This window comes from Carassius gibelio, chromosome A18 (assembly GCF_023724105.1).
Source record: "Carassius gibelio isolate Cgi1373 ecotype wild population from Czech Republic chromosome A18, carGib1.2-hapl.c, whole genome shotgun sequence".
Taxonomy (NCBI): Eukaryota; Metazoa; Chordata; class Actinopteri; order Cypriniformes; family Cyprinidae; genus Carassius; species Carassius gibelio.
The window spans coordinates 9,710,746-9,733,416 of NC_068388.1; the positions used below are offsets into that span (position 1 = coordinate 9,710,746).

Genomic DNA, 22,671 nt, shown 5'->3' on the forward strand with positions numbered 1-22,671 from the left:
TAGCTGGATTTCATCTCTACTGTTGACTTTCCACAGACCTGAAGAGCTGAGCAACGTCCGGCAATGTGCCTCTAATGGGCATTAAAAAACAACTTTTTCTTTTTGATCTGGGCATTTAATAAAATCCTTCGACGCTACGTCTTGAAAAGCACAGGACTTTGATAAGGAATATTTTTTTTCGAGTTGCTGTTGATTTACCAAAGATGTCTATATTGCCTTTCACTCCTCCGATTGTGAAGAGACTGCTGGGCTGGAAAAAGGGCGAGCAGAACGGACAGGAGGAGAAATGGTGTGAGAAGGCAGTGAAGAGTCTGGTGAAGAAGCTGAAGAAGACAGGACAGTTGGAGGAGTTGGAGAAAGCCATCACCACCCAGAATATCAACACCAAATGCCTCACTATACCGAGGTAACGTTACATGCTGTAGGACGTGTCTCAAAACACAGTGGGCTGCCTACCTGGATGGCGTTTTGGGCATCAAATGCGCGTTCTGAAGGCAAACTCGGTTTCTAAACAGGGTGTCTAGGTAGACTGCACACTAGTTTTTTTGAGACACACACATTTACAACCAAGAACCGTGAAGCTAACGCTGCTAACTAGCGAAAGCCAGCAGATATTCTCATTCTAACAAGCTTTTCTACCACTGGTTAAATTGCTAATGTGTTATTTAATACTCTAACAGCTGTTTATTTTGTTTTATTAGTCAGTTAACCACCCATTTTTTTTGACAGTTAATGTTACAGTTAAGTGCGCGCATACGTTGACTAACGTTAGCTTGCTAAAGCCATTATTGCTTTGCATTGTTGATTTTCAGTGTCGTATCAATTGTCCTACCGTCAGTTATTTGGAGAAGAAAAACATGTGTTGGTTCTTAATATTATAATATCAAGTTTGCGTTACGTGTTTAACAGTCTCGGTATGTCAGCTTGCCGGACTATGATTACAGCTAACATGGTGAAAAATACTCGTTTCTTTTAACTGTTGAGTTGGTTTTGAAAGCTTATATGGTTGACCATAAAATTCACCTATCTAAGTTATATTCATTACAGACAGACAGTTAAAACGGCTGCGATAAAGTTAAATGGCCAGGCTCGTATAAGTGAATAAAATGCCAAACACCACTGTGTGCCAAGCAAAGCTGTTGTTATATAACAGTATGTGATATCTGGGGCAGACTGGGGCTGTTTTGACAAATATCAATTTTGATAGCTGGATTGCGCATTCATTTCAACACCATTCAGTGTTATTCGATTAGTCAGTGAGTGCAGTGGTTGGGTTAAAGTGCATCTAAACAATTGCAACCAGTGGATGTGATGGCATGATATTGGGTAAATTACATGTTGTTTTGTGTTTTTTAGTGTTCCCTCTAAGGTGCATTGTCCCTAAACTGTCTTGGTAGTGTTATTAAATTTGTCTGAATCAGTGTAAGTGCCCTGTGTCCTAGATGATGGTGATGTTGGAGAGTAAAGCTGGTTATATCATAACCACTGTGGCAGTTATATCCAATTGTACTCCAGACATCTGGTAATTTGGTAAAAGCATTTGGAGAATAAGTAGCCCTACAAATAAAAACGCAAAGCCTCTGTGGGTTTTTTTTTTTTTTTTTTTTTTTTTTTACAGCATATGCTTATTTTACTTGATCATATCAAGTATTATGAGTAGAGTACAGGTCATTTTCATTTAATAATTTGGATACATTAATGGCAAGATACAATTGAGGAAACATATTGAGATCACGTTTGCAGTATAATAATAATTTGATGTCTAAATAATAATTGAAAATTAAATTTGATTATTTGCCCAGCAGCATTACTAATGATGTTTAGTACTGCATTGCATGTCTTTGATGAGAAGTGGAAGGGGTTGTTGCTGGTTACTGTATGATGACTGAAATCGCGAAAAATGCCCTTGAACAACTAAATAAACTGAAAAGCGTTGTGTTTTCTAATACATCAACGAATTGCATGTATTCAAACAGCTCTGCATGAGCTTGCGGCACCAGGGTTAAAAGTCCAAATAAAATCTTATTATTTGCCCAGCAGCATTACTAATGATGTCAAAAAGTCATGCTAAGAATGCTTCCAGTCCATACGGGTCTGTTTAAACAGAAAAATGGGTGAGAAACAGGTCAATCTCAGTGGGAATCCCCTGGTGACTAACATAGTGTTAATAAATAGCTGTGATATCAGCAAGCGGCATTTGAGCATGGGGTTACATACTTCAGCACGTAAGTGCATACCTTACCTTCTGTGTAGTCATGGGTGGAAAATTTATTTTTTGAAAAATATGTATCAGTTTGTATCTTATCTCGTCTTCCAGCTGTTACACACACACACACACACACACACACACACACACATATATATATATATATATATATAGATCACAGGTTATGACAGGTCAGCAGGAACTTCATAATCATTTCACTGTGCTTGCTTTGAGACCTGTATGTATTTTGCATAGCGGGTGCGCATTTGGACCTCAAAGTGCGCTGGTACGATTTGTCACTCTTAACTATGCAAAAACCTGCTGACGCCTCTGTCCACGCACAGTACTCAAATCAAGCAACAGCAAAAGAAGAAGAGTTCGACCAATAAGAGCAATTAAAAAATTTATTTATTTTTTTTAAAGCTGCAGTAGGGAACTTTTGACGCTCTAGCGGTTAATAAACAGAACTGCTTGCGTCTTGCGGAAGAACATCGTAGCCGGAACTACTTCTCTCTGTTTATGTCTATGAAGAATCACAAAGGTACTGGGTTACTCCGCCGTGGTACCCCCGAAGCAATCAAAAATAGTCTGAATATAAACACTTATTATAGGTGCACCCTAGTGATTCAGGACAAGCCAAAAACAAGGTTTGGAAAATGGATTCATGGTGTACTCGCTTATTATATACATTTTTCTACATTTTGAACACAAACAAAGTTACGGACCGCAGCTCTGATTGGTTATTTTTTTACCGGGAGCGATGGAGTTTCTGCAAATGGCAATAGGACCACTGGGAGGAGCAAGAGGAGCTTGATTTTTTTCACAGATTATCTGTCTCATATTCTACTGTCGGGACATAATGACAGGTTTAATAAATAAATAAATATTTTTTTTACAAAAGTTCCCTACAGCACCTTTAAGTGCTGAGTTGTAAAGCTATCAGAACCAAACCTAACATGTTTACATGTGTGTGTGACTGAGTGCAGACCTGCTAAACTTTGGAAAATATTTAATATTAAATCTTGCACAATATATAACCCCCCCCCCCCAATATCCTTGAAAAAATTTCCAAGGTCTAAAATTAAAATAATTGTTCACCTGGAAATTATTTGCTAGATGAAGTGTTTGATTTGTGCATATTTCTCTCCTGATTCAGATGAGATTACTTCTTCCCTGTAGAAAGTAATAATGTGGATAGAAGACTAGCTAGAAGTAACAGTTAAAAAAAATTATAATGTTTTTATAATGATTTATTTATTACAAACACACAGTTTGACATCAAAAGACATCAATTGATGGATTGGAGTCATGTTTTTTATCAGCTGTTTAGACTCTCATTCTGATGGCATGCATTTGTTTTTATGAACCATTTCATAAAAAAATATTAGCCAAAATATTTTAAATTAATAATAAAATATTAATAAAAAATTACTTACAGATGTTTTCGAATTCAATTAAGATACCATTTTTAAGAGTGTATTGAGACTGCTAACAAGGAGAAAACTCGAAAGTGTGTAGCTTTTACAAGTCACTTGTGCAAAAATGACTTGCATTTGGCTAGTTGCAGGTGTTCAACACCGTGTGATAGTATCAGAAGTATATGCATCATTGTTGTACCTCTCTTGAACATTGGGACTTGTCTAGGGATGCACAATTGCATGTATTCAAACGATGCTGCATGAGCTCGTGGCGCCAGGGTTCAAAGTCCAAAGCACTGAAATAGTGTTATTCATCAGTTGCTTAGTAAAATGTATGAATTTTTACAAGTCATGTGACAATGCAATAGGTGCAACAAATGTCTTCCCGAATTCGTAATGAGAATCATTTATAAATCTGCTGTTGTCAACAAAAAGAAGCACTGAAGTCTTCCTGCGGGTTTCTGCCAAAATGAAAGCTGAGAAAAAACAAGAACTCCAACATCATTAATAAATTTTATTATTGTAATTTCACTGTTGTTCTGTAAAATGAAATAAAAAAGACAATTATAGGAATAATAATATTTACAGCAGCTCTATTAATACATTTATAATAGCGTTCACACATAGTGTTCAGACTGGGATCTGTAATATTTTCTAATGCATTAAAAGAAGTCTATTCTGCTCAGGAAGGCTGCATTTGATTTGACTGATTCAAGAAGGGGGTCTCAAAAATGGACAAAAATATTACTTAACTAACTTAATTTTAAGTGAAATTGTGTTTTATTGGTATAATGTCTGCTATAATGTAAAAAAAAAAAAATCAGCTTTAAATAAATATTTTTAAAAGCACATTTTGACTATTTAATTTATGCAGTGGTGAAAAAAACATTGCCAAAATGGGGGAAAAAATGCCAAAAACTGTGTTTTGGTATTCTGCCTTCGTCCAAGTGTTTCATTTTGTTCAGCTTCGGCTTTCGGCCAATCATTTCCATTTCAGTGCATCCCCTAGACTTGACTTGTATTCTTTGCTATCTCTGTTCTGGTAATTGTGATTTGGGCAGCATGTACTGTACATTGTCAGTATTGAGCATCTTGGGTTGTTGAGTTTTGGCATTCTACAGTTTGACCACATACATCCTGCCCCTTTTAAAGGAGCTTTCACACAGGAAATTAATGTTTATGTTTCTTTACTGCATCTCTTGTCTTTACTGCGCTGTCAAGCAACTCCTTTTGATGAAATTGTGGTTGAGTGTAAAAGGTCAGCATTAGTTTGGTTTGATGTCATGCTCTATAAGGTCCTAATGCTCCCTATACTGATTTGTTCCCTCTTCTTCTTGTTGAAATTGTCTCTGCATTACTGGTTATCTGGGTGTAAAAGGGAAGACTACATATGTGCAACGGAACCAGGGCAGGTTCATCTGCTCACAGGCTCTGAGTTTCTGAGGTTACACTACTTCCTGCTCAACACGCTTATTCAGATAGAGCACATGTATGTGAGAGCCTCTAACAGAAGCAAGACATGCTAACCACTGAAAATGTCTTGTAATAAAGGGCTATTACGTGAGTATATGTTTAAAACATAGAAAACACCTTCATTAAATATGTAAAAAAGTTAACATTTTATGATGATATTTAATCTTGATAAATAATGTTTAATTATATAAATATTTTAATTTAAGCACGTTTACTTATTTGATCAAACATATCTGAAATATTATAACAGTTTTCTATTTGAATATATTTTAATATGGAAAATTCCTTTGATGGCAAAGGTACATTTTCAGCAGCCATGTCTCCAGTCTTGTCACATTTGCATACTGAATAAAAATATTTATAAAAAAAATTAAGTTGTTCTGAGGGGTTTTAATGTGTTTAATTAGAGATTGTTAGTATTAGCTGATAGATATGACTATTTGACAGATTAGTGTATATATGTGTGTGTGTTTATGAACAAGGTATGCTCCGAAGTTTAATATTATGGGATAGGGAATCTCTAAATGTATTAATAACGATACATAATTGAATATTTTATTTGTGTAATTTCTGATTTGTCTCTTAGGTATTTTAGCACAATGATAATTATGGAACAATTTCCCTAAATGGATTAGTCAACAGCATAAATATTCAGTGGCAAAACTGGTTAGAAGTGAGGTCAGGGGCTTTTTAGGGCCCATGATGATGCCTAATGTAGGAGAGAAGACAACAAACACTGCTGCTCAAATAGGTTATTGGTTATTATTCATCATATCTCGCCTAGTATAGACCCAGCTCTCAACCCAACTTTGAGAAAAGATTAATGACAATGTTTTTTTTATCGCCCGATAAGAGTCTCCCATTAATGCAGCATATTAACGCCAATAACGGCTCACCACTAATAATAATAGAGTTACAATTTGACTTGAACAGAAGGAATTGAAATTGTGCGTATTGTTTTCAGCTGAGCTGTGACTTTAGGAGACTCAAGTACATTTCTTTGTCTCCTTGAACTGAGTCAGACAGTGGGATAGTCTGTCTTCTCTTTGTCAGGTTGCAAAACTCACAGAGGGTCTGGTTAACAGCATTTTGTGTCTTGTCTGATCGTGGATTTAACTTCTTTATAACATTTAGTCATTTAGCAGGCGCATATTTCCAAAGCGACTTACAAATGACAACCCTCTACATTGTGAGTAAATCACTCGCATATGCGACTGAATTTTACTCTAAATGATAAAACTAATAAATTATTTGATTTTGCTCTCCAGTGTGTGTTTGAGGCTGTTATAAGATTTGCACAGATACATTTTCACTTGCTGAGGCCATCATTAAAAATATTCTTGTTTGCCATAACCCGACCGACCCTGTCAATTTAGGACCGACTCAATTGTTTTTTCTTTTTTTTCTTTTAGTCCGACCGACTTGTACATTTGCGTTAAAACCGACCATTTTTTTTTTTTTACTCTTCAAACAACTAATATAAAATCAATAAAATAATATTAATTATATTTTATATTTAAGTATTGTAAATATATAAATTGCCTAGGCCTACATACAAATGAAGGCTACATTCTTTCTTAAAAAAAAAAAACCTGTGACGTCATCTATTTTTACACTGATGTCACACTATGGCCTGTGCGTTAGCTTTGTCTCCTCTTTCACTGTCAGAGTCAACGGTTCGCGCTTGGTAATGATGGCTGCGGCTGCAGTAAACAAAATGTTCAAAATTGTTCAAAGTCATACGGGCAATAGGAATAGGAATAGGAAATGAATAGAGCAAGCTAGTGTTAGAGGTCTTTTTTTATAATTGTAAAATAAATAAAAATAAAATAGAATACAAAAAGGTTAGAAAGGAACCGTATTTTTCGGACTATAAGACGCACCTGAGTATAAGTCACATCAGTCCAAAAATACGTCATGATGAGAAAAAAAACATATATAAGTCACATTGGACTATAAGTCGCATTTATTTAGAACCAAGAAGAAGTTCATTTATTTCAGTTCATGTCAAGTTAATTTTGATAAATAAGTCGCACCTGACCTTAAGTCGCAGGACCAGCCAAACTATGAAAAAAAGTGTGACTTATAGTCCGGAAAATACGGTAGTTAGAATTAGATTTTTTTTTTTTTTTTTTTTATTAGAATAGAAATAGAATAGTGAGTGCTAAGTTAGTGGGTCAAATAAAGATGGAAGAAATGTGTTAAGCTGATTCTTGAAGATTGCTAAGGACTCAATCCACCAGGAGGGAACATTTAATTTTAAAGTCCGCAAAAGTGACTTTGTGCTTCTTTGGGATGGCACAATCAAGCAACTTTCACTTGCAGAATGCAAGCTTCTAGAGGGCACATGAGTCTGAAGTAACAAATTTAGGTAAATGGGTGCAGAGCCAGTGCTGGTTTTGTAGGCAAACATCAATGCCTTGAATTTCATGCGAGCAGCTATTGGTAGCCAGTGTCAGTGCAATTGATAAACAGAGGTGTGATGTGTATTCTTTTCGGCTCATTAAAAATGTATCTTTCTGCCACGTTCAATAGTCCAGCCTGGACAGAACAAGAGCTTGAACAAGGAGTTGTGCAGCATGTTCCGAAAGAAAGGGCCTGATCTTCTTGATGTTGAATGAAGAAAATCTGCAGGACCGGACAGTTTTAGCAATGTGGTCTGAGAAAGTCAGCTGATCATCAATCATAATTCTAAGGTTTCTGGCTGTTTTTATTATTGTGATTGATGTGACTAACTTGATGGTGAAATTGTGATAAGATGATGAGTTTGCTGGAACCACGAACAGTTCTGTCTTGGCAAGGTTGAGTTGAAGGTGATGGTCCTTTATCCAGCAAGAAATGTCTGTTAGACAAGCTGAGATGCGAGTAGCTACCGTCGGATCATCAAGATGGAATTGGAGGTAGAGTTGAGTGTTATCAGCATAGCAATGGTATGAAAAGCCATGTTTCTGAATGAAAGTACCTAATGATGCCATGTGGACAGAGAAGAGAAGTGGTCTAAGAACTGAGCCCTGAGGCACCCCATTAGTTAAATGTTGTGACTTGCATACCTCACCTCTCCAAGATAATTTGAAGGACCTATCTGATAGGTAAGACTCAGACTCTTGTATTCCGCTCTTGCCAGTCTTAGGGCTTCAACAACTGAGAGCAAGGCAGTCTTAGTTGAATGTCCACTTCTGAAGCCAGATTTGTTGATGTCAAGGAGGTTGTTCTGTGTGAGAAATGCAGAGACTTGGTTGAACACAGCTCGTTCAAGTGTTTTTGCAATAAAAGGAAGAAGGGAAACTGGTCTGTAGTTCTCTAAAAGAGATGAGTTGAGTGTGGGTTTCTTAAGTAGTGGAGTTATACATGCCTGTCTAAATGATGAGGGAAAAACACCAGTGTGGAGGGATGTGTTAATGATGTGAGTGAGTGCAGGTACAACTGCAGGAGAAATGGCTTGAAGGAGACAAGATGGAATAGGATCAAGCGGACAAGTAGTAGGATGATTAGAAAGGATTTGTTTGGAGAAGAGAGTGCCTCATAGAGTGAAGAGAAGGATGTGAATGAGTGTATGTTTGCTGATGATAGGAGCTTGACGGATTGTGGTGTGGAAAATTGTGCACTGATATTTTTTTATTATTAATGAAAAATGTGGCAAAGTCGTCAGCTATTAGAGATGAAGCAGGAGGGAGAGGAGGAGGACAAATGAGCGAGGGAAATGTTTTAAAAAGCATGCGAGAGTTAGATTAATTGTTAATTTTGTTAAGTTATTATGTAATATTAGCTGTGGAGACATTAGCAGAGAAGGAAGAGAGGAGTGACTGATACACAATAAGGTCAGTAGTATTTTTGGTTTTGCGCCACACCCTTTCAGCAGCTCTAAGCTTAGAACGGTGTTCGCGTAGAACATCAGATAACCAAGGTGTGGAAGGGGTGGTACGAGCTGGCCTGGAAAACAAGGGGCAAACAGTGTCTAAACAAGATGTAAGAGTGGAGCAGAAAGTTATCAGTAGCACTGTTAGCATTAAAAGATGCTAACACTTTAGGGGAAGGAAGTGAAGATGAAACCATTGCAGAAAGCTGGGAGGGTGAGAGTGTGCGTACACTCTTAGAAAAAATGTGTTAAAAATGACACAACCTGTGTTAAACACATTAATGGGTGAGTTCTGGGACAATATTTTTTGTGTACATTTTTACTCATTCATTGTGTTGATGATTTTAACACAGTTATTGTGTCAGAAATGTTTGCACAAAGGTGTGTAAACGTAAAATTTAACACATTATTTGCTGTCCTTCAATTTAACACATTATGTGCTGTCCTTCACTACATACATTATATTAAAAACCATTCATGAAAACCTAAACAAAATGTTTGTGGTTGACAAAATGAATGGAAAAATCATTGTCAAAATATTTATTATGATGAAATTTCAAGAATTACATTCATAGAACTGCAGAATATGTAAAATTTGAAGCAGTCAAAAGGGAAATGTCCAACACAGGCCAAAACAGTTGTATTCATCTCATTAGATAAAATGACATAACTTCACCTTCATAATCATTACACTTGTGGCCAAAAGTATTTTTAAATAAGTATTTTTGATGCTTAAAAAACATTTCTTATTATCAATGTCTGTACTCCTATCTTTTCCACAGTATACGAGTAAAATTCATTATCAAAATAGCATTTTAAAAGCCAACACAACATTTTGGTCCATCTGTGGGAAAAAATGAACTTCTACGAAGATTGGCTCCTGATCAGAACTTGACTGACAACATCAGAATGTTCCCTGGTCTGTATGCGTGTCCACAAACACAAAGGTCCTTCAGTGGAGATCCCGGGTTTCAACACTATATTAAAACAGAGGAGAGAGGAGAAAATCACACATTAGTGTCAATTTATTTTTAACCTACATTTTTAAACCTTTCTTCTCTAACATAAGAATATATATTTGTAAGTGACAGCTTGTCAATAACATATACAAACATTTCAGCTGAACCGTAAACTAAATTATACCAGATTTAATTTTAATACTTACATATCCTAAATTCTGTCCAAAGATGATGAGATCCAGAAAGACTCCAAATGAGGATTTAGCCTTCAGCTTGTCTGCAGTGAAGGGGTAGCTATTTGAGACAAAATAATTGAGACATCTCCTTTTTATAGTAGTTATCCCACCTGTGCGCTGATATCAGGTATAATGTTAGACTTCACATATTTGATGTAATGTTAATGTTAGCAAGTTTATACCGTAAGTTAACGTTACCTGGTCTGCACCAGTGGCTCACTTATAACATATTGCTAATCATGTCTGCAACTTTTAAATACTTTAGACATAATTAATAAATAGCATTGCTAGCACCATTTCTTATTGACAGTCAATAAAGTGAAGTGCGGTCACACTAATTAACCATGCTTGGCAAAATTCCGCATACTAAATTCAGTCATTTGTAAAGATCTCTTCACTCTCGGGAAGTTTAAGTGAAAGTGAGAAAAGATTGTCTATTTGAAAACAGTTTTCAACACGTTTTTACCACACTAAACAATAGAAAGCTGATTGATTTACTGTAACGTACAGTTACATGACTTATGTGCTTCAGCTAACGTTATGGACACAAAATTTCACAAAATGTGCCTGCAGTATTAAAAAGACGGCTGCAGGAAACATTGCTTTTGTTAATAAATGTAAGCAAAAAGATTTAAAGAGCCAGTAAGATGAAAATTCTAAGCTTCCTATCACTATTTATAAGTCCTGTACAATAGGTTTAAATCCATCCGAGGTTAAAAAACATTGTCATTTTGTCAACATATCATTTTAAAATTACCTCAATTCTCAGAGATCCCCAAACGGTTCGTGCGAAGCTGTTCAAAAGATTCAGTTTCCTTAAACCACACCTTTCGATAGCATACTGTGTTCTGATTGGTCATCTGACATAGTCAGGTTTGATTGGTTGTTCCGCACACAACTTCATGGTAAACAATGCGTTAGCATCTTTTTGGGGTGAATTATGTCTTATTCCTCTCATCGTGAAGCAAACAGTAAAATAAAAAACTTGAACAGTCTCGCTGCTTTTTCTTCTGTGTGTGTGTATTCAAGCTCGCGCGCTTCAGTTTGAATCTGAATAGCGTGTTCAGCGCGGGGGCGTGGTCACATTAGATATAATGAAGGGAGACGTGAAAAACGGACATCGTGTTGTTTTCATATGTATTACTTTATCACAGAATATCTGTTAGCAGCACTTATTTAGTTTTAAAGTAGACATGTCAAGCTTTCTATAGATCTCTCTCTCATGTCTCTTTGTTGAGTATTCACGGAGTTACAATTCATTTTAATGACGTGTTTGTAAATGAAGATCAGCCCAGAGAAAGGCTGCAAACAGCACACATACGGATAAGACGCTCGGGAGAAAACAAACACATAACTTCATAATCATACTTCGCGTTGTGATTCGGAGATGCTTGTTGGTCTAAATAAAGTTAGAAATGAACCCTCTTCTATGGCCAAACGCTTTGAAAATCCCGCCTTGTACTCACCGAGATTAGAAAAGCAGTCATCAGTGAAATGTTGTGAACACAACAAAAGGGATTTGTTGTACTGCTCTGGTATTGTGGTAAAAATGGGCAAAAAAAAAGCGGGCAGGTCAGAGTTCCGTTTCTCCCAACACGGTAGGCGGAGATTATTATGCAAAGTGTTCCTAGTGACGTACATAGAGATGGGCAAAAGATTTGAAATCTATAACGACTCGTTTCAGCGATTCAGAGTCGACTCCTTACTTCAGAAGCCAATAACTTTATACATCGTGTACTTTTTGGTTTAATTACTTTGCACATTGTTTAAACTGATGGACAGCTACATCATACACTGTAATACAGGTAATTTTTGATTTCCCATCTGTGTGCCTCATCTTACATCTTACCTCAGGAATCTTGCTTGCAGTCCAATCGGCGGGAAATGGCGATAGTCTCCTCCGTAGTAAAAAGGGTATAATTTTGGACATGATTCCTATAACAGGAATATGATACATTTGACAAATAACTGATGGTCAGGAATGTTTCAAGACAGATTCAAACACATACATACTAATCATGAATATGAATCCTTAAGCTATCCAATAGTTATTAAAAGACATACACAATAAGTGATTATAAACATGGTAGTCAAATGTGTGGGTTACATATAAATGAATATGGAGTTAAGCAATGGACTGATATTCATTAATACGTCTTTTTGAGTTCATTTTGGTGAATCTCCATCTATAAAAGACAGTTTCTGTGCCATTCTCTGACATAAAGATGTTCTATGGAGACTAGAGGTTAAAAGGTCCCCTTAGGAATTTCAGTGTGGTTCTGCTAGGTGGGGTGGGGTGGGGGAAGTCAATCCAAGGATCTTGTTTACTCTCATGGGTTGACATTTGATGGTCGGATGCGCATCTCTTTGACCATCAATCTTGATTACTTGCCCCAAATTTGACAATCTCTTCTCCGAAATGAATTTGTCAATAATTGTTCTAATGCTGTTAATGTTGAAAGCTGTTCTGTGAAAAAGTTGGTTGGTTGGTTATCTTGCTTCTGACTTGTGGCACTAGGAATTGATTCACAACATCCTTTTGCCTTTCTGAGGAATTCGGCTCCTCATGTTTCAACCGTGGTCCTGATTGAATCTTTAATTTGTCTGGTTCGGGTCTGATACGCTACAAAGTTCATGACCTCTTTAAAGGAATAGTTCTTTAGGTAGTTAAAATCTCTTCTCTTCTATGGCACTCAAATCCAGTAGTTTGATGATGTCATTGACATTCAACCTGATTTGGTGCATTGAAAGATGCAATATTTTGAAGCTGCAGTCAAGGGCGAGATTTGTAGTGACTAGGGATGTCAACGATTAATCGATGATCGATTAATTGTCGATAAGAGATGCAATCGATTAAGGCTATCGATGGTCGGTTAACCGATTCAATGTTGGGCTGCGTGCGGCTCATGCGCACTCAACACGTGCGAGCGGCTGTGAGTGACGGTGACGATATATAGAAGCATCATCATTCATTCACAATGTACAAATTAGGCTTTTAATGTGATTTAAACTTTAAAGTACATTAAAATAGAAACAACATAAAAGTTCTTCAACATTAAATGCAATAGAAATGTAGTTACTAATCATTTCATCAGATAACTGTTTTATATCGTGCGCTTTGCAGGGCTGCGGGACACAGTGACAGGACAGGTAGTCTATTCATTCCTACAACTTGTTAATTCATTCCTACGAATTATTAATGTGGCAATTGTCCATGTTTCATTAATTTTGTTCCCTAAATAACCCATGATTTAAGTGAAATAAGGGAACAAATTAATAAATCGAACAAATTCTTAATTCATGAAATCTTTAATTTCCCTTCCCATGTTTACCACAGTAAGAGATGCGAAAACAGTTATTAAAAGCGAAAGATAATAAAATAAACCTGGGAAATTAGAGGGTTAGACTATGAAGATTTAGGAAAAGAAACAATGCCTAAATATACTGAATTTGTGGAAATTCGTGACCAACCGGCAAACCAGAACAAAGCCGCGTAAATGAAGACTATGGGGTCCAAAAGCATGGTCACGATCTAACATTTTCCAGTTAACCTATTATTCCTCTAATAAACAAAGCTTTTATACCACACTTGTCATAATCAGATCTTACCATTTCTAAATAAATAATTGCTGGATTCAAAACAGCGATTAATAGGCGCTGTGACCGACACATTCCTGGAGCATTCACTGCTGTCACTAAACGGTGACGCCGAGCATCGTTCACAAGTTTCTGCATGGACCTGACTAGGGCACAGGTTCTAAGCCCTGGGACAAAATGGGATGTTTTAAGGAAATTTTATAGCCTACTAAGTAATAGGCCCAAAATAAAAATAACAATTTGTTTTCATGTTTTTTTTTTTTTTTTTTTTTTTTTTTTAAATCGGCTATGCGAAATATATCCGACTTAAATAGGCTAATTAAGATTAATGGATTTAAAACAGAAGTGTGGGCACGTTTTTGCTCATATGAAGAGGATCATCTTTTCCGTCTATATGCGAATGCGTGTTAAGTACAAGCCTAGTTTACATTATAAATAATAGTTTAACATTCAAATACATTGCGAATATGGAAACATTTCGATTTGTGCCGAATGAGACCTGATCAATAACCTCCAAATAAATCTAGCCAAAGCCGCGCTCGCTCATCCTCGTCTGCACGCATGCACTGTCACGATCTAATGCGCTGTATGCCGGATTTTTAAAAATCTGACATTTTCTAGGACAGAATCCAGCAGGATCAAATTAATGTGAGCAACTGTGTTTTGGTGCAGCAGCGCCGATGTAGTTCACTTTATGTGCAGCGCAGTCACACGCGCTCCACATTTCGATAATTTTATACAATAATGTCAGTTGAAAACATTGCAATTGTGCTTTAAAATAAAACAACGAGCACCACAAAACCGTTTAAAGAGGCACGTTCAGCGTTCTCCGTGCGGGATTGGAAATTGTCAACAAAGTAAAATGACCTCAAAAGCATGGCGCGCTTTCTTCATTTTATCAAATGATCATAATCGCATCTATTCATTTTATAATCCTGCTACTAGCATTTTATTCAGACTAAAACCTCTTTAATTCAAGTGAGAAAGCGTTGTGTGTGTGTGTGGCTTTTGCACATCCTGTCATACCGCTGACTGCGTGCCTGCAATAGACGCATTTTGCAGTATTATGGTTAACGATTAATCGATTAATTGATCGTTAATTTAAACGACGATCGATCATGGAAATAATCGAAATTTGACATCCCTAGTAGTGACTGAAATTTTACACAAAACTAAGTATGTTTTCACACCTGGCTCATTTAGTTTGGTTGAATCGTACTAGAGTTCGTTATCCCCTTTGTTGTGGTTCGTTTGGGCAGGTGTGAATGCAGCAATCTCACTCGAGTGCACACCAAAAGTGGGATCAAACAAGCGTACAAAGTGGTTTAGGGTAAGCTTTCAAACGAACTCTGGAGCGGTTAATTTGTGGTGAGAACGTGATCCGACCTCGAACAGACCCAACTGCAAAAAGTAATGATCATTTTGGAACTAAACCAGCTGCCATAGTCAGCTGCGCTGTGCATTATGTGACGAGGAAGTTTTTGTTGACAGTTTGCACTTGAGCATGGGAGCTCTCGGACAAACTTGGAATTGTGAGGAGGTGCGGAGCCTAATAGAAAATTGGCCTAATGACCATATTAGGTCCAAACCTTCAAAAACTCATAAGAACAGTGCAATCTTCTCATTGTTATGCAGCAGTACATACAAATGCGGAATGCACTTAATAAAACAGGCAGCTCGGGTAAGGAGAAAGACAAGTTCCCCTGGTATGATGACTGCTGGAATTTCCCCTGACCAAGTGAAAAGCAGTTTAGAAAATATGCCATGGCCAGTGAGTGATGTGGATGTTGTCACATGGCTGCATTGGTTCATTTCAACTGGCTCAGACCACAGCAATCAGCATGGTGTGAAAATAAAACCAAAAAAAGCTGAAAAATGCTACAATGTATAATAGTTTGCCCTTGGTTCGGACCAAATGAACTGAACTACAGATGTGAAAGCACCCTAACATGTGGCTTCAGTCTGCTTCAGACTGCTTTTGTGATGCTTATTTTGTTATGCATTTGTTGTAATTCCTAGAGTTTGACAGATATATTCATTGTGCACTTTTATTTTCAACCACTACTTTTAAGTGCTATTTGTTAAAGCTGAATTTAAAAAACATATTATATAAAATATTATATGGCAGCACATTAATTTCTGTGTTATTTTTTTTGTTCTGACTGGCGAATACGGATGTCATCTGTATTTCTAGGGCAGAATGCTGGTATTCATACATCTGGTGCATAGCTGAATGAATAGGTAAACATCAGACTGGAAAAGTGTCTGCACTGCCTCGCCGTCTTTCCCCTCCTTCTGAACCCAAGTCTGGTATTTCCTCTAGATTCGCTCACCCGCTTTCTCTGTTCCTCTTGAGTCTGAGCTTATTTTTAAAGAATTAGGATAATCCAGATATAGGGTGAAAATGAATTAATACGTTGAAATTCGTTAGCACTGGCTGTCATTATGCATAGACCACAATAGCATGAGGATGATTCATGTTTTGTCTGTGGCTTTTTCTTCTCACAGCCGGTGACGTCTCCCCCCGTATAAAAATAAGGCCCAATTCACTTTCCACTAAATTAGGCTTTTGCACCATTTGAATACCCCAACTTGAGATCAGCAAAATGAATGATCAACCTAGTGCAAGCCTTATAAAAAGACTCCCAGGGCAAGACTTACTGGGCTTTCAAATTAATTCCATTGTTTTAGAAAGAGTGTGGTTGTAACATTTTCACTTATTATTAACATATTCTACAGTTTAATATATTTGTATAACATTAACTCAGTGTTTTGTAATGCCAATTTTATTTAATAAAAAAAAAAGAATGATTGTTAACATTTCTCAATGTTTATTTTCCACTGTTATGTATAGAAATAAGGAATTGAATTAATCTGTTTCAGGTTCTGTTCTACAAAAAAATACCATTAACAATTACTTACAATAACGTAATTACGCTGATTTAGTAGATACACCAGGGGTCTCCAAATTTGGTCCTGAAGGGCCGGTGTCCTGCAGAGTCTAGCTCCAACTTGCCTTAACACAACTGCTTGGAAGTTTCTAGTATGCCTATTGCCTAATAAGACCTTGATTATCTTGTTCAGGTGTGTTTAATTAGGGTTGGAGCTAAATTCTGCTGGACACCTGCCCTTCAGGACCGAGTAGTGTTGTCAAAAGAAAGTCAATACTAAAAAAGTGAAAATGTCACTGTACCAGGTTTCTTTAAGTACCGGTGGTACTGAGTACCCAGTCAACCCGGTTCTTGACGCATACAGTGCTATGATTTCCGCGAAGCAGAAAACGCGGATGGAATCTCAAAATCCAGTCATTAAAATGAAACTTACATTTTAATACGTGACCATAGGTCACGGAATTTGTCAAAGTTAGCATAAATTAATCAAATCAAATCTCCATATGGACCAGTATCTGTAAATGTTAAGCCGCAAAGGTTGGTTGAAATATGAAACCCGAATGTTCTGCGCATCTCTATGTGAATGAATGAATGGCAGAGACGTGCGGGTTTGTTTACTACATAGACTGAAGCGCGAGACGCGTGCAGTAGTTTCAGCATCTGCCGTCTCAATGAGGACATAAATGTATAAACAACATCACCAGAACTGTTCTGAGTCACTTCACAAGCATTTTACCATTTGATTTCAGTAAAACCAGTGTCAATTTAAAGGTATTCACGGCAACCCGTCAAAATTTAAGTTAATTATAAGTTAATTAAAAAAGGGATTGTGCTAGAAATATTACTATTATTTAGTAGAATGTATGTGATACTGCTACTACTGTTAAAAAAATTATGAAAACCTTATTTTTTTAAGAAATAGATCACACACTATTTCTTCCATGTTTTAATTTTAATAGCAAATCCCCTTTATTTACCAAAAAATAAAAAGTGTTTAAATTTAATTAATTAAAAGACAAATTAAATTTGGGTGAAACTTGTTTACCGTTTTTAATAATTATAATACACATATAAAAACTTTAAACACAATTGTAAGTAAGTATAAAGAATAGCATTGTTTTTTTTTTAGTGATAAAAAGTGTGTGTTTTTTTTTTTATTACTGTAGCATATTTTTGTGTTTTGGTACCAAAATTGGTACAGAGAACTGTGGATTTTCACTGGTATCGGTACCGAATACTGAAATGTTGGTACCGTGACAACACTAGGACCGAATTTAGAGACCCTTTTAGTTACACGGATTCTAATAAGCCCTAAGTAAAAAGTAATGCTTACTAGCTGTTGTTTTGAATTGGACTTTGCTTCAATTTAGTGTTTCAATGAGCATATGAATCACTCAACTGATTCAAACCAATAATATGAATCTTTATAAATATTAAGAAGCCAATAAGAGTCATTCATTCTTGAATGGGACTTTCCTTGTCATGCTGTATGTTTACTGTTCTAATATGTACATTTTTATTTACATATTAATCATCAACTATTTTTTTTCAATGGCCTTATTATAAAGAAGGTAGGATGGTTCTTGCATTAATTGGTAACTTTTTTTTGACCAGTTGTTTCATTGTCTACTTGAACGATTTGTACAGGTCTCTGGATGGCCGACTGCAGGTATCTCATAGAAAAGGGCTTCCCCATGTGATCTACTGCCGGCTGTGGCGCTGGCCTGACCTGCAGTCCCACCACGAGCTGCGTGCTGTAGACTTTTGTGAGTTTGCCTTCCATACGAAGAAGGACGAGGTGTGTGTGAACCCTTACCACTACCAGCGTGTAGAGACACCAGGTAAGCCTAACAGGTGTTTTACCTCTAGTTATTCAAAGACTGTTTTCTTCCATAAGCAGTTTTGTGAATAAAACTTATTTGAAGGATTTTTTGGGAGATAAACTAAGTTTTTTTTCCTTGTGTGCATGTTCAGTTTTGCCTCCAGTCCTGGTTCCTCGGCATGCTGACATTTCCACAGACTTCCTTCCGCTGGATGATTTCATCCCTGAAAACACCATATTCCCCGCGGGCATTGAGCCTCCGAGCAACTATATACCGGGTGAAAACATGTTTTCTGTTCTCTCTCCGAAAATCACACATGAACTTTCACCCAGACATGCCCTCAATACAACACCTCAGGCATTACTCACTCTAACACACACACAGGTTCACAGACACACTTCAGAAATACAAGCACATACTACAAAGAAAGTTTTAACTCATTCAGGTTTTAATTCTGTGACTAGGGTTGGATCTAGGGCTGGGTGGTATGACAGTATATATTGTGATGATGGAATAAAGTGTCATTCATTATAGATTTTGCTATATCGTTTATTTTGTGGTATGTGAATATATCAGCGTAGCGCAGTACTACTTAAGAGTGAAACTAATGAGCAGAACGTTATTTGATGTTAAATATAGATTTTAATACATAAAAATAAACCTACTATAGCTAAAAAACTTTAAATTGTATCTTTGTTCTGTTGTATGTCATATTGTTTGTAATTTGTGAATATCGCCCATCACTAGTTGGATCTAAATGATTTGGCTTTGATACGGTTTCAGCCTCAGGCTATAAATAAATGGCCAACTCACAAGTATGTGTTCTGCAGGGAGAGAAAACTGTCTTGTGTGTTTCATAATAATAAAGGTCTGATTCATGTTTCAGAGACCCCTCCTCCAGGTTACCTGAGTGAGGATGGGGAAACCAGCGACCACCAAATGAACCACAGCATGGACACAGGTTAGAGACCTGAGATCACAAACATGTTGTTTCTATTATATACCCAATTATATTTGTTTATACATTTCTAATTCTTTTTTTAGGCTCCCCAAACCTTTCACCCAACCCTGTCTCTCCTGCAAACAACAACCTAGGTAAGAACAGGCATTTATTCATAATGTTTCACAGCCAAATATATAAAAATAGTGCATTCATAAAAATTCCAGATTGTCCGAGGGCTATAGATTACCAAATGTTTGTACACATCTACTCATTCTTTACTATTTTTCTAACTAGAGGTTGACCGATAGTGGATTTTACCGAGACCAGAAGCTAGGGAGGACTTTATCTGCTGATACAATTAATCAAATATTTTTACTGATAGCCGAAAGTTCCGGCAGTCAACGATCAGTGCAACTATCGGTCGACGTCTAATTCTAACGTGGAAAATAGTATTAGTAAAGTTGTCAAATTGATAAAATAACACTGAAATTAATATAGGAATTATACTTTAAAAGTTCAACAAAATCTTGTCGAAGATGTCTCATGTTTAAAATGTTTCAAAATTGCCACCTTTTGTGAAAACTTCGGCTTTCCTGTCAGCACCTTTTGTTTTTAATGCGTGGCTGTAGATTTTGTGAAAACGGTCATTACTAAAAGTGTTTGTTGTGATGGAAACCCTGCAGAGTCAGTCTGATTTCTGTAAGTACTCCACCCCACTGTGAGTTTAATCTGGCTGGATTATCTCTGATTTATTACCTCTGGAACGCTGGTCTGCCTGCCTGGTCCTGTGTGAGGTGATTTAGTGTGAACGGAAGTCCGCTTCAGTGAGCCCATGAGAAAACCCTAGGATGAGTCACTGCCAGTAAAACACATGAGCAGAACGCCACAAGCATTCTGTACTATCCTCATTAAGTGAGTCCATCTATGATAGAGAAGGCCTGGCAGAAAAAAAAAAAATATTTTATATTTTCAAAACCATTTAGTTCGGATGTTTGTCTGAACAACTAGTCACACTACCACCATATCTACATCGGATGTGAGTGGTGCAATGTGGAGCGAAAAAATACAATATAAACCCATTTATAATCAGTGATGCTAAGTAGGATAAAAAAATGTTTTATTTAATTACTAAGTATAACAAATAACCAAATTTTGTTGTAAAAAGAAATTATCACAGTCCTCACAACACATAATTAACAATACTGAATAAAATATTAATACAGACACATTAACCCAAAAGTGTTAGCCTCTTAGCTGTACAAGAGGAAACCTCATATAAAAGGGATCTTTGTCTCTGTCCTCTCAGTCAGCCCAGATTAATGTAATAATAATAATAATATTAATATCCTGTCACTGGGTTGTTCTATCTCTGCAGAGACACCAGGAGGCCCTGTAGTAAAAATAACAAGTAACCAATTTCACATGGACAGCCTGCTGTTTTCAAAGGGCCACATTCTGTCACAATGTGACAAACTACACACTGATTTTACACCAGAATCCAAAGTCCAGGGCTTTTCCTGTTCTTTCTTTCTTTGTTCTGCACTTGTTTTGTAACTGATTCTTTCTCTTGCTCATTTATGTGTGTGTGTGTGTGTTAGATCTGCAGCCGGTAACTTATTGTGAATCAGCATTTTGGTGCTCAATTTCCTACTATGAATTGAATCAGCGTGTGGGCGAGACTTTCCATGCCTCGCAACCGTCTCTGACTGTAGACGGCTTTACAGATCCCTCTAACGCAGAGCGCTTCTGCCTGGGCCTGCTGTCCAATGTCAACCGCAATGCAGCTGTGGAGCTGACGCGCAGACACATCGGTACATTAAGATCTTATTTATAGTATTTATTTAAAATCTACTGTACAGTATTGGAATCAGACTTTCTGAAATGAACTGAATATGTTTACCCTCACAACTTTCTTCAGGCCGAGGTGTGCGTTTGTATTACATCGGCGGTGAGGTGTTTGCTGAGTGTCTGAGCGACAGTGCTATTTTTGTGCAGAGTCCGAACTGTAACCAGCGGTATGGCTGGCACCCCGCCACAGTATGTAAGATTCCTCCAGGTGAGTCAGACCATTTGTATACTGATTGGATGAATGTGCAACTATGTACATCCTATGAGTCACTCAAGCATGTACTAGTGTCATACTTCCTGATTCTGTTTCATGGAAGCACTTCTTAGTTTGCTTCTGACTTTGTCTCAGGCTGTAATCTGAAGATCTTCAATAATCAGGAGTTTGCAGCTCTGTTGGCCCAATCAGTGAATCAGGGATTTGAGGCTGTTTACCAGCTAACCCGTATGTGCACCATTCGCATGAGTTTTGTCAAAGGCTGGGGGGCAGAATACAGGTAAGCCAAGACACTCATCTTAAGCCCCTTTCACACTGCCATTCCGGCAATTACAGGGGTAAAGTGTTCCAGCAATTGTTCCCGGGTCGCTAGATTTTGCACTTTCACACTGCCAGTAATGACCCGGGATATGTGCATGCTTTCACACACAACCCGTAAAGATCCCATAACGACACGTGACATCAGCGCGTGACGTGTAATGTATGAGTCGAAAACATTAGGCACGTTATACTTTCACTGAAGCAAGCGAACGATCTCGGCGTCAGCGCGGAAAGTGAGGAACTAACTGATCTCTGCTTCATTACAGTTTGCATATATTTTTTCGTCGCGAACGTTGATCTTCCTTCAAAACAGCCGGTAAAAGAGTCACACAGCGCTTGTCCCGGGTTGAATCCGGCAATGTTACTAGGTCCCCGACCCGGGTTCAATGTGGGAATCGATCCCGGGACGTGGTTGCTTTCACACAGAAGGCAACCCGACAATGTTCCGGCAATATGCAGGGTCCGACGTGCAGTGTGAAAGAGAGCACTTACATTACCATTCACATATATATATATATATATATATATATATATATATATATATATATATATATATATATATATATATATATATATATATATATATATATATATATAATATACATTCCTATTGTTATAGTATATATTCTATACTATAATAATTTACTCATCACAGGTAGCACATACACTACTGTTCAAATGTTTGGGATCTATACGTTTTGTTTCATTTTGAAAGAAATTAACACTTTTTCTTATATTCAGTTGTATATTACTTATATATACTCTACCATTTAAAAGTTTGGGGTCAAGATTTTTTATTTTTTATTTTGAAAGAAATATACTAGAAACATACTTTTGATCAGCAATGACACATTTAATTGATGAAAATTCATCCCGTCGCATCACA

General features: G+C 37.0%; 1 protein-coding gene and 1 long non-coding RNA gene across 3 annotated transcripts in view; one reads left to right on the plus strand and one right to left on the minus strand.

Annotated features, from left to right (window-relative positions):
* The window catches only part of LOC127934301 (mothers against decapentaplegic homolog 3-like), a 26,350-nt gene continuing 3,679 nt past the window's right edge, over positions 1-22,671 (plus strand). Inside the window, exons 1-8 of one of the 2 annotated variants that reach the window (XM_052531588.1) lie at positions 1-406; positions 18,284-18,477; positions 18,611-18,736; positions 19,346-19,420; positions 19,504-19,554; positions 21,001-21,213; positions 21,321-21,458; positions 21,600-21,744. In XM_052531588.1, coding sequence (XP_052387548.1) covers positions 204-406; positions 18,284-18,477; positions 18,611-18,736; positions 19,346-19,420; positions 19,504-19,554; positions 21,001-21,213; positions 21,321-21,458; positions 21,600-21,744 — 1,145 coding nt within the window. In that variant the 5' untranslated portion in view covers positions 1-203. The remainder of the gene's footprint in view (positions 407-18,283; positions 18,478-18,610; positions 18,737-19,345; positions 19,421-19,503; positions 19,555-21,000; positions 21,214-21,320; positions 21,459-21,599; positions 21,745-22,671) is intronic. The other variant, XM_052531589.1, reaches the window with a different exon arrangement.
* Positions 9,479-16,788, minus strand: LOC127934310 (uncharacterized). Its single transcript, XR_008147743.1, has 4 exons — positions 16,668-16,788; positions 11,998-12,083; positions 10,119-10,206; positions 9,479-9,930 (listed from the first exon to the last, which is right to left on the minus strand). It is a non-coding gene; the product is annotated as an uncharacterized LOC127934310 (long non-coding RNA).